Raw genomic sequence first — 12,343 nt, 5'->3', positions numbered from 1 at the left:
GGGTGGCAGGTGCTGGGAGACAACAGAGGATGCGGCCACCAAGGTTGTGCCTTGGCTGCCTACCCAGCTGGAGGACACAGGCACTGAGCAAGCCAGGGGCCCAGTGGAAAACGACAGTGTACAGGGAAGGCGGACAGGGCAGGGCATCCCTGGGCCAAGGGGTGCTCAGGGCCCCGTTCAGCCCCCTCTCCCCGCAGGTCAACACGTTCCAGACTGTGCTCATCACAGACGGCAAGCTCTCCTTCACCATCTTCAACTACGAGTCCATCACGTGGACCACAGGCACACACGCCAGCAGCGGGGGCAACGCCACGGGCCTGGGGGGCATCGCAGCCCAGGTAGGCGAGGGCAGGGGGTTCCGCTCTGTGTTCTGGAACCCCGCTCCCCACAGCCAGCACTGTCATGAGCTGGTGAGGTAGGCAGGGACTCCCAGTAGGTAGACCCCCTGGTTCGGTGCAGAGGCCAGCGAGAGGCATCCACAGCCATCCCTGAGGACATCCTCAGACCCAAAGGCACCTTTGCCCCACCCTGCACCGCCCCCAGGCCCTGTTCAAGAGCTGCAGCAGCAACAGAAATGGCCTCTGCTCCCTGTGCCCTGCAGTCTGGCCTAGCCAGGGACCTGAGGGAGCACGCTGGCAGGAAACCCCGGGTGCTAGGGGAGTGAAACAGGACAGGGGCCACAGGTCAGGGCTCCGAAGGCCCCAGAGTGCCTTTGGGCTGCGCCCAGCCCCGCGAGCCTCCTGGCCACCTGCGTTCTCTTGGGGTCATACTTGCCCCTGACCCTAGGGGAGGCCCAAGAGCCCAGGGGTGAGCTGCCGGAGGACAGGGCCGGGGGGCCAGGGCCAGCCCTCTCCTTGGCTCCCAGGACCCTGGCTGGGACATGGTGGGGGCAGGGAAACCCCAACCTCTGCTGAGCTGGGGAAGCAGCCTCCCTCACTCCGCCCCACCCCGCCCCCAGGCTGGCTTCAACGCAGGCGACGGGCAGCGCTACTTCAGTATCCCCGGCTCGCGCACAGCAGACATGGCCGACGTGGAGACCACCACCAACGTGGGCGTGCCCGGGCGCTGGGCGTTCAGAATCGATGATGCCCAGGTGCGCGTGGGGGGCTGCGCCCATACAAGTAAGAGGACAGAGGAGCCGCTTGGGTGGGAGCGGGCTGAGGAAGGGGCCGACGGCAAAGGGGGCGAGCTGGAGAGGAGGGGCCGGATGCCGACCGGGAGAGGGGGGGGTCTCCAGCCCAGCCCACCTCTGGCACGTGAAACTAAGGAGAGCCTGGCTGGTCCTGGAGCCTGTTTCCCCTAGAGAAGACCTCCACACACACACTGCTCTGGGTTGGAGGGAAGCCTCTGGGGACTGCAGGTTTCAGGGGAGGAGGAGCCCACGAGGCCTGTGCTTTCCCCACATGCCCACCCAGCCTCCCACCTGGGCTGGGGGAGGAGCAGCACGTGGTCTCTGACCCCCAGGGCCACCGGGGAGGCAGGTGCCCTTATCGCCCAGGCCCCCGCTTCTGCTGGCAGGCTTGCTGCTTGTGGGACTGGTGTCTGTTTCACAAACCCGAGCATCATGTAGACACGGGAGTTCTAGGGGTCCTTCCTTCCAGCCCAGGGTGCACAAGTGGATGGGGTGGGTGCCCCCCCAGGGGTGGGCACGTGGCCTGTGGGAGCAGCCAGGGCGGCCGCAGAAGCGGGTGTGTAGCCCCAGCCCTGCTGCTGTGCGGCCTCCGGAGCCGGGGAGCCTCCGAAATCGCTGCTTACACGTGCGGCGCAGGCAGGAGACTGACGGCTCCACCAGGGCTGCGCGTCACAAGCCCTGCCAAGGCCGGGGCCGCGGGGAGACCACGCTGGGACCTGCCCCAGACTCACCTCCCAGCCTCGATCATCTAGGCTACCTCGAGGGCAGAGGGGCCACTTTTCTGCAACACTGGGTCCCCAGAGAACACGATGGGCACAGGGCAAGAGGAGCACTGTCGGGGTGCAGTTGGGGTGCAGGCGCAACACGAGGTCAGGGCTGGGGTGGGGGGTGGGGGTGGGGGTTACAGGTACACCGCGGTGTGAGGGGTGGGGGCTGCAGGCGTGCCACAGGGTTGGACGTGGGCGATAGTTTGGGGGGTATGGAGGCGCATCGCGGGGTGGAGGGTGGGGAGGGTAGAGGCGTGCCACCGGGTGGGGAGTGCAGCGCGGGAAGATGCATCTGAGGGCTGCAGGTGGCCCCGTGATGAGGGAGACCCGAGCGGCCCCAGCTACCCGTGCACAGGGTGCACAGAGACCCCAGCCTGCATCTGAGCTCAGTGAGTCGGGACTCAAGGGACAGGGAGCCCAGGAGCTGCCGCCTCGAGCCCCAGAGCAGCCTCAAGCATCTGAGGGACAGAGCCCTCCTGCCGCCCCGGCCACGCCCCTGCGTGGCCCACCTTGTCCCAGGAACACTGGCACCGCGGCTGAGCGCCAGCAGGAACAGGGAGGGAGGCGGAGTGTGCCAGTTTCTAGAACTGCCTGAGGCAGCGCCGGGAGGGATGGAGGGGACAGGAGGGGACAGGAGGGGCGGGTGAGCCTCCCTGGGGAGTCTGCCCCACGGGAAGCCACGTTCCCAGAGGCCACAGCGACAGAACGGCCCCTGCTCCCACCTGACGTGAAACCTGGCCCCTGGCTGCTTTGCCGCGGTCACCCGGGATCCGGAGGCCGGCCATCTGTGCGGGGCGGGGGTAGGGAAGGGAGTGGCTCTCCCGAGGAGTGGAGCCCGGAGCCCGAGGCCACTGAGGCTCCGGCCCCTCCCTGTCTGCAGCCTCCGTGTGCCTGGCCCTGCGCCCCTGCCTCAACGGCGGCAGGTGCATCGAGGACTGTGTCCCGGGCGACCCCTCCTACACCTGCTCCTGCCTCTCGGGCTTCACTGGGCGGAGGTGCCACCTGGGTGAGTGGCGGGCTCGGGGCGGCACCCGGCTGGCTGTTCTGGGCTCGGGGAGCACTGCAGGCCCCGCCAGCGGCCCGAGCTCCCGGGGGCCCAGCTCAGGGGTCTCTGTCCCCGGGGTATGGGTGACGTGCTTAGGGGACCACTGGGAACCAAATGCCGTGGGCCCCTGGGGTGAGCACGTGGGCGGGCGTGGCTGCTGCCCCTCTGAGCCAGTCTCGGGCTTGTTGCTCCGTCTCCCGGCCCAACCCAGGGCCCCGGAGGAAACGCCCGGATCCCGCTCCTGCCCCGTTTCAGACGTGAACGAATGTGCCTCCCAGCCCTGTCAGAACGGCGGGACCTGTGCTCACGGCATCAACAGCTTCAGCTGCCAGTGCCCGGCTGGCTTCGGGGGACCTACCTGTGAGACAGGTAAGAGGAGCCCCCCGGGTGCTCCATGGTGCTGCTGGGTGCAGGATGGCGGGAGACACCGCCGAAGGAGGCTGAGGTCTGGGGAGGTCCGGCGGCTGTGCATGCTGCAAGGTGGACAGCCCGGGGAGGCCACGTGCGGGGAGGGGAGGAGCCGGCTGCCGGGGGAAAGGCCCATATCTGGCGGGGTGGGGGGCTGGGGCCATGACCACAGTCACACAAGCTTCCGAGGCCATGGCATTCGGACCAGGGATGAGGCCTCCGAACAGGCCTGTGCTTAGGTCCCAAACCAGGCCAGGATCAGGGCCAGATGGGCAGCAGGGCCTGGGTGAGAACCTGCCTGTGGGTGTGGTGGGGCCGTCAGACCCCCTCAGCCCAGACATGCGGTGCTTCTGGGGTCACATGGGCCCCTGCGGGCAGGAAGGGCACAGCCACGCAGCTGTGAGCACAGACGTCCTGCGACTCCCTCCAGCTGCTCCCGGGGCTGTTTCTCTCCTGCCCCTGCCTTAAGGGCAAGGATGTCTCACCGTCCAGGCGGGGCATGGAGTCCGTCTCCACCTTCACTTCTGCTTCAAGTTCAGAGCTCAGCCCTTCTGAAGCGATTGGCAAAGTCGGCCTCTGCTTACCTACCCTTCCACCAGCACCTCTTCCGGCCCCTCACCCATGCCCTTCACCCACCTGGTAAAGAAAGGTGGACCCCCTTTCCTGCTCTCCGTCTCACCATGCTCTCCATCTTACCGTCTGACATGGTCCACTCAGGGAGCTTTGCAAAGGGAGCCCCTAAGATCAAAGCGCCGTGACCTGCTGTCCCCCACCCCGCTCGGCCAAGCGTGCAGGTCTCTGACTGCACCGGCTGATGGGCGACCGTTGTTGATAAAAACATGTAGGTTGTTGAGATCTGTGTGTTCAAATAGTGACTATATCTATAAGCAATTCTTATCAGATATTTATGGTCGTGGGGTTTTAAGCATTTCACGCCAATGTTTACACGTTTGTATTAGAGAGAACTATAATTCAGTGGCAGTAAGAAACTTTTGCACCTAAAAGTACATGAGCGTGAAATTCTGCAGGAGTGCAGTGGAGGTGACTTCACAGTCCGCAGGAGCAAAGCACAGCTCCCACCTGGCGGGATGGGCTGGTCAGTGTGTTGTAAAGATCACACATAGGTGACAACAGTGACCCCAGTGTCCCTTGCGCCCCAGCCCCTGCCACTCCCCACAGCCAGAGTGTCAGAGCAGATGCCCCACAAAGGAGTTTCTCTTCGTTCGGAAACTCCTGCCCTGCTTGCCCACGTGTTCTCATCTCAAGGCGGGTGTGAGTCGGGTTTCTGTGGCGGTGGTGCTGTGGCAGGCTTCTGGCCCTTGGCAAAGGCCAGGGAGGCCAGCAGGGTCTCCTTCTTCCCGCTCAGTGCCCTCCCTGTGGGATGTGGCCAGGGAGGCGTCACTGCAGAAGCACCCAGGTCTATGATGAGGGTCCCCAAGGGTGACTGGGCAGAGCTTCCCAGGAACGGGCTGCTCCTTGTCTATGCCGCAGGCTCCAGGAGCCCCTCACCTCTCTGCGATGTACAGCTTGGTGAGGTCCCCTAAGGGCTTGGGGCCTGGAGCCAGGAGCCTGGTTGAGGTCTTGGCTTTGCAGCATGCCAGCTGAGCCGTGGCCTTCTCAGTGCAATTGTGGCCCAAGCCTTGGGTACAAGCCTCCCTGCCCCCCATAGAGGCTCCCTAGTCTGGGAAGCCACCTTGGCCCCCAGAGTCCAGGGACACCCACAGCTAGAGGCAAGGATGTGCGTGCTGCTCTGCCTAGTGGAGCTGGGGTCAGGGAGACAGGATCACCATGTGCCGTCAGCCGCCACAGCGCTTCCACACCTCCTTCTGAAGCCGTTGGCAGAGCCAGCCTCTGCTTACCTGCCCTTCCACCAGCACCTCTTCTGGCCCCTCTGGCCAGGCCCTCCTGTCTCTTTCCTGTGCCAAGGAGACGGTCCCACCATTCCCCCATGACTCCACGCCTTGGCCGTCACTCTGGTTTCTATGTTGAGTTTGTCTGGGTGTGAGTTGTCCGTAACACAGGGAATGTGGCTCCCCCGCTTCTGGCTCTGCTGCCCGGGGGCAAAGGAGAGACCTGGGATGCCTGGGCCAGGTGCTCTGGGCTCAAGGAGGGCCAGCATCCCGTGAGGAGGCCGCGCAGGGGGTGGGCTCCCCAAGCTCACGCCCACTCAGTACCTGGGAGCTGGAGCCCCTTCACACTGGCTGTTTCTCACAGGCCACCGGCTGTCCACCCAGCTGCTCACCCCAGGCTCCACCCCTACACCCAGGGCGCCGCCCACCCTTCCAGGCTCAGTCACGGCCTGCATCCTGGACAACAGCTCTTGTCACAGTCTGCTTGGCATGAGAGCCTCCTGGGGAGAGACCAGTCCCCAAGAGTGGGAGTGGGTTCCTGCACCCCCGCTGTCCCCGCCCGGCACACCTGCCCCTCCCTCCATCCCATTTGCTGAATTAGACCCAGTTCAGATGGCGCTTCAGGTGGCCAGTCCGGGCTGCCTGGCCAGGCCTCTTCCTTGTCTGCCGCCCCTCAGGAACCTGCCCGCCAGGCCCCCCGCCCTGCAGGCCAGTCGGGAGTGGGGCTCAGTGTACGTCCCAGGGGTTTCTGTCCCATCAGGTGACCATAGCTGGCAGCCCAGTGTCCCGTCTACACCTCTTCACTCTAGCCCAGTCCCCCTGTGACACCAAAGAGTGTCACAATGGTGGCCAGTGCCGGGTGGAGAGGGGCTCTGCGGTGTGCGCGTGCCAGGCTGGATACACCGGAGCTGCCTGCGAGACAGGTGAGTGGCTGCCCTCGGGTTGGAAGGGGCTCCTGCTGGAGACCAGGTGCTGGGCACAGGGTGGTCGTGGCCTGGCTCAAGCCAAGCCCCCGCCTCTGCTGCCCCTCAGATGTGGATGACTGCAGCTCTGGGCCCTGCCTGAACGGAGGCTCCTGTGTCGACCTCGTGGGGAATTACACCTGCTTGTGTGCAGAGCCCTTCACGGGACCTCACTGTGAGACAGGTAACTGGCCAGGTGCCCACTGCCCACCATGGGCGGTGGCGGCCTTGTGTGGTGAACACACCGTAGCTACTCCCTTCCTGCCTCGCGTCTGACTCACCCACACCTGCCTCTGCCCTATTCCCACTCCCCAACGCTTCCCGCTCATCCACGAACTGCAGGGAAAATAGGAAGCAAAAGATGGACGCTCTGTCGCCAGTGTGCTGTGTGATGCTGAGCAGCCTCTCCCCATCTCTGGGCCTGGGTTCCCATCTGTGAAATGCTGGGAGGGATGACAGTTCCCAAGCCTCCTCTTCCAGCCTGGGTGATTCTCAGCTTTTTCACATCTTTCTTTCCTACTCTCGAATCCTCACCCCACGAGGGAAAGTCATGGGAATCAGAAAGAAAACTGGCCTTTACTACATGTGCTGAAATCTACTGTTTTTTATTCTGTTTTCTAATTGCTAGTTGTGACCTGTTAGAGGAATTAAAAGGCCAACTAAAGATTACAGCCCACAGTATAAAGCAGGGCTTTTATGTGTGATAGTCACACCTGCCTCCCGAGGCTCACCCACATGCCAGCCTCTGTGGACACAGCCTCCCGAGGCTCACCCACATGCCAGCTTCTCTCCAGGGAGATGCTAAAGTTAAACTATTCAGGTTATTTTTAGTTTAAAAATTGAGGAGGAAATTATATTTTACCCATAAGACACAAAGGGTCATGGGCCCTCTACCAGTCTTCGCCAAGTGCATGGGAAGCCAGGGTGCGTCCTGAGGGGAGTGTGGTGCTCTGCAGGGCAGGCGGGAGGAGGCAGCCTCACCTGTTAGGCTGTTTTAAAGTCACTGTTCGTGTCACAGCTCACTTTGCCCAGATTGTTACCTAAATGTCAGTGTATTTCACTAAATTCATGTCAGGAAACAGATAAGCGATTTCAAAAGATTTTTGCAAATATACCATGTTTTGTACAGAAGTAGAAGTGGATAATAAGAAACAATAGACTGGCCAGGCACAGTGGCTCACACCTGTAATCCCAGCACTTTGGGAAAGGGCTGAGGCAGGTGCATCACTTAAGGTCAGGAGTTCAAGACCAGCCTGGCCAACATGGTGGAACCCCATCTGTACTAAAAATGCAAAAGTTAGCTGGGCATGGTGGTGCACGCCTATAATCTCAGCTACTCGGGAGGTCGAGGCTAGAGAATTGCTTGAACCAGGGAGGCAGAGGTTGTAGTGAGCTGAGATCGCACCACTGCACTCCAGCCTGGGTGACAGAATGAGTAAGATGCGGTCTCAAAAAAAAGAAAGAAAGAAAAGGGAAGGAAAGGAAAGCTATCTCCAGGTGGATAGTGAAAAAAAGAACAAGAAAAGGAAAGAAAGAAACAATTGCCTGACTCTTTTGCTGACTGTGTTACAAGGCACAAACGCTGATAATCTAATCAGGTCTGACAGGAAGTTGGCCAAAAATTGGACACCGTAAGAAAGACTTTGTCGTCTTCTCCTTCTGGCCAGCGAGAATTCACTGCTCTGGGAATTTCCCTCTTACTCTCAACATCTAGAAACAGGCAAAGCTTGGGAAACCCATTTTTCAGCCATTGGACAACAGACAGCGCAAGCCTGTCATCCCGGAGAAAAGGGACTCAAATGAGGTCAGCCCTGCAGTTGGCCTAGATTCTGCCCGGGGGCAGTTTTCAGGCCGCTATGCCAGGAGGAGGAATTGAGAATCCGGCAGTCCCTCCGAATTGAGGAGACTTAGATCCTAGTTCAATGGGTGCAGTTTGTGGGGCAGAATACCAGAGAAAAGGGTGCTCCTGAGGCAGGAGGGCATGTGAGATCAAGAGGAGATCTCCTTGAACCTCAGCTCAGTATTTCCTGACTCAGGGTGAAATCCACAGGCTGGGAAAGAAGCACCATAGGCAGTTAATCAAACAATTCCTGGAACTGAAACGGGGCTGGGAATTGATCGTGTAGAGCTCTCATTGGGTGTCACTTTAGTCACGGGGATAAGTAAATGCTGAACTAAAAACTAATGTAGACCTGCATATGACAAGTCTTAAAGAAAGCTTTAGAAGGACCAGGTGAATCCTAAGTCACTTAGCTATGTGTCAGAATAAAATCCTACACTCCTTAACAGGAGTATATCAGTAATATAACAGAATCCAAATACTCAGTTAAAAATTATTAGAAGTAAAATGTAACTCAACAGCCAGGAGAAAAGTAGATCAATAGAAATAGGCATCAGAAATGACAACAATGATCAAATTAGCAGATACGAATGTTTATCTATGATGAATATGCTCCATATACTCAAGATTGTTGAGGGGAAAAAACTAATGGGAAGTAGAGGTATATTTTAAAACTTGTAGAGATGAAAAAGATATCTGAATGTTTAAAATACACTAAATAGTATTTACAGCAGGTTAGGTATTGCAGAAGGAAAGATCAGTGAACCCGAACAGTGAAACAGAAACAATTCAGTGTGTGTCACAGAGAGAATAAGACTGAAATAAAGAGAAGAGATCTTGGGAACCTGCAGAACAGAGTTAAGCCACCGAGGAGCCATGTATCTGGAGTCTGAGGAGGAGGATGGAGTTGGGTGTGGAGAGGAATATTGCAGAAAAAGGATGTGAAGAAATGATACGCAAACATTTTCCAAATTTGGTGAAAACTAAAACCCACATTTCCAAGAAAAACATGAAGAAAACCACACAAAGCCATACCATAATCAAATTGCTGAAAACTAATGATAAAAATCTTAAAAACAGCCAGAGGAAAAAGCCACATTACATACAGAGAAACAAGAATGACCACAGATTTCTCATCAAAAAACAATGCAAACCAGGAGACACTGGAGTAACACCTTTAAAGTACTGAAAGAAAAAACCACCAACCTAATATACTATATTACCAGCAAAACTATATTTCAAATATTAAGCTGAAATAAAGACTTCTTCAAACAAAAGTAAAGAGCATTCATCACCAGCATACCTACATTACAAAAAAAAAAGTTATTATTTAGACAGAAGAAGAAAAACTGGTACCAAAGGAAAATCTGGATCTATGCAGAGGGATGAAGACTGTTAAAAATGATTACTATGTGGGTTGAAGACTTTAATCTCTTTAAAGATAATTTTTAAAGTAAAATAATGAAGCTTATAACATATGTAGAAATAAAATAGATGACACCAATAACATAAACCAAGGTGTGCAAACTTTTTCTGTTAAAGGGCCAGAGAGTAAATACTTCTGGCTTTGTGAGCCATGTGGTCCCTATCACAATTCAACTCTACCATTGTAGTGTGAAAGCAGCCTGCCGTAGACAATACACAAATGAATAGGTATGGCTGTGTTCCAATGTTCCAATAAATCTGTCCTTTTAAAAATTGATGGAAGGCAAGATTTGGTCTGTGAGTTATAGTTTACCAACCCCGACATAAAAGATAGGAGAAAACGGAAGGGTAGTATTGTAAGGTCCCTATATTATATAAAGTGGTATAATATTGTTTGAAGTTAGGCTGTAAGTAAAAGATACACGTTGTAAACCCTAGAACAACAAGTGAAAAATAATATAATAAAGAATTATGGGCCGGGCGCGGTGGCTCAAGCTTGTAATCCCAGCACTTTGGGAGGCCGAGGCGGGTGGATCACGAGGTCGAGAGATCGAGACCATCCTGGTCAACATGGTGAGACCCCGTCTCTACTAAAAATACAAAAAATTAGCTGGGCACAGTGGCACGTGCCTGTAATCCCAGCTACTCAGGAGGCTGAGGCAGGAGAATTGCCTGAACCCAGGAGGCGGAGGTTGCGGTGAGCCGAGATCGCGCCATTGCACTCCAGCCTGGGTAACAAGAGCGAAACTCTGTCTCAAAAAAAAAATAAATAAATAAATAAATAAATAAATAAATAAATAAAAGAATTATGACCAGTAAACCAACTGTGGAGGTAGAAATTGAATCCTACGGGCCGGGCGCGGTGGCTCAAGCCTGTAATCCCAGCACTTTGGGAGGCCGAGGCGGGTGGATCATGAGGTCAAGAGATCGAGACCATCCTGGTCAACATGGTGAAACCCCGTCTCTACTAAAGGTGCAAAAAATTAGCTGGGCATGGTGGCACGTGCCTGTAATCCCAGCTACTCAGGAGGCTGAGGCAGGAGAATTGCCTGAACCCAGGAGGCGGAGGTTGCGGTGAGCTGAGATCGCGCCATTGCACTCCAGCCTGGGTAACAAGAGCGAAACTCCGTCTCAAAAAAAAAAAAAAAAAAAGAAATTGAATCCTACAAATACTCGATCCAGAAGGCAAGAAAAGAGGAAAAAAGAAAGAAGTGGGACAAATTAAAACCAACAGCAAGGTGACAGGTCCCTTCTAGTCATATTGGTAGTTACATTAAAATGAAAATGATTAAACATATGAACAAAAGGCAAAGATTGTCAAACTAAATTGAAAAGCAATACCCAACTACATACTATCACAAGAACCCACTCTAAGTATAAAGACACAGATAATTTTAAAGTAATAGAGTGGATTTCTGGTTCTGAGAAAGATAGAGTAAGCACACTCTACCCCTGTCTCTCGCCCACTGAATACAGCTAAACTCCTGGACAGAATGCATGGAGTAGCTATCAGAGGACTCTGAAAAGTAAATAGTAGCAGGTGGATTGGGGAAGAAGACCAAGCTTCGAAGTACCACCAAACCAGTGGTGAGTTTACCATTTTTTGTTTTTTGCTCTGGTATCCCCCCAGCCTGGACTCAAAGACACCTCAAAACCAGAAGTGAGCATCTACATGGACAAGAAGAATGCTCCAGAGAAGTCCTCTAGTCAGGCTTAAGAAGCAGGGCTGACAGTGCAGAAGTTGGGGAACCCTCAGGTGTCTTTAAACCGTGAGGGAGGGAAAGCTTTCTCTCCAGCTGGAGGCGCTGTGGTTTCAAAGGCATTGGGTATTGTTTTCCCCGTTGCTGTTGTTTTTCCCTTTCTCTGTTGTCCCATCGCTTGACCCCAGCAATGAACGCCATCATTATGAATAAGTGGTAAGGTACGGAAATAAAAGCCCAGCTTTCTTGCCAGAGGATGAAAAAAGGTAGCCCCAGAAAACTGGGAAGGACTCGGGAGACTATGGAGGGTGAATCTTGGGACAGTAACTCCATAAAGTTATTTATGAACTTCTGAGTCCCCCCCCCCAAGTTGGAGGAATCTGTCATCTGATCCAAAATTTTATAGACAATACCATTTATAATAGCTCCTCTGAAGTTGGAAGACTTTAGAATAAATCTAATAAAGCATTAGAGAATTTGTATGCTGAAAAACCACAAAGAGCTGATGAAGGAAATCAAGATCAAGTAAATAAATAGACATACCATGTTCATGGATTAGAAGACTCAACATAGTAAATGTGGCAGTGCTCTCTAAATTGATTTATACATTTAACATGATTCCAACGGAGGTCTCAGCAGAATCTTTTGTAAATATAGACAAACTGGTTCTAAAATTTATATGGAAAGAAAAAATTTAGAAAGCCAAAACAATTTTGATGAATAAATTTTGAGGAATCACACTACTGGGTGTTAAGATTCACTATAAAGCCACAGTGATCAGTTCAGTGTGATATTGGCAAAGGGACAGACATATGGATCAGAGAAACAGAAGAGAAAATCCAGAATTAGACCCACACAAATATGGCCAGTTAATTTTTGAAAATGATTTAAAAGCAATCCAACAGAGAAAGGATAATCTTTTCAACAAATGGATTTGAAACAATTAGATATCCTTATTTTAAAAAATGACCCCCAACTTAAACTTCACACCTTATACAAAGATTAAGTCAAAATGGATCATAGACCATAAAAACATAAAACTACAACATTTTTAGAAGAAAATATAGGCCAAAAAAAAATATTTATGACCTAGTCTTAGGCAAAGTCTTCTTAGATAAGACAGCAAAAGCATGATTGATTAAAACACACACACACACACAGATAAATTAGACTTCATCAAAATTTAAAACTTTTGCTTTGTGAAAGACATGGTT

General features: G+C 53.8%; 1 protein-coding gene across 6 annotated transcripts in view; it reads left to right on the top strand.

Moving 5' to 3' along the window:
* Positions 1-12,343, top strand: part of SNED1 (sushi, nidogen and EGF like domains 1) — an 89,756-nt gene that overhangs the window by 32,389 nt on the left and 45,024 nt on the right. For all 6 annotated transcript variants that reach the window (XM_074398734.1, XM_074398733.1, XM_039469739.2 and 3 more), the window contains 6 exons: positions 198-338; positions 959-1,121; positions 2,780-2,905; positions 3,200-3,313; positions 6,012-6,125; positions 6,235-6,348. In XM_074398734.1, the coding sequence (XP_074254835.1) occupies positions 198-338; positions 959-1,121; positions 2,780-2,905; positions 3,200-3,313; positions 6,012-6,125; positions 6,235-6,348 (772 nt within the window). The remainder of the gene's footprint in view (positions 1-197; positions 339-958; positions 1,122-2,779; positions 2,906-3,199; positions 3,314-6,011; positions 6,126-6,234; positions 6,349-12,343) is intronic.

Source organism: Saimiri boliviensis, chromosome 5 (genome assembly GCF_048565385.1).
Source record: "Saimiri boliviensis isolate mSaiBol1 chromosome 5, mSaiBol1.pri, whole genome shotgun sequence".
NCBI classification, from domain to species: Eukaryota; Metazoa; Chordata; class Mammalia; order Primates; family Cebidae; genus Saimiri; species Saimiri boliviensis.
This window is presented reverse-complemented; position numbering and strand designations above follow the sequence as displayed.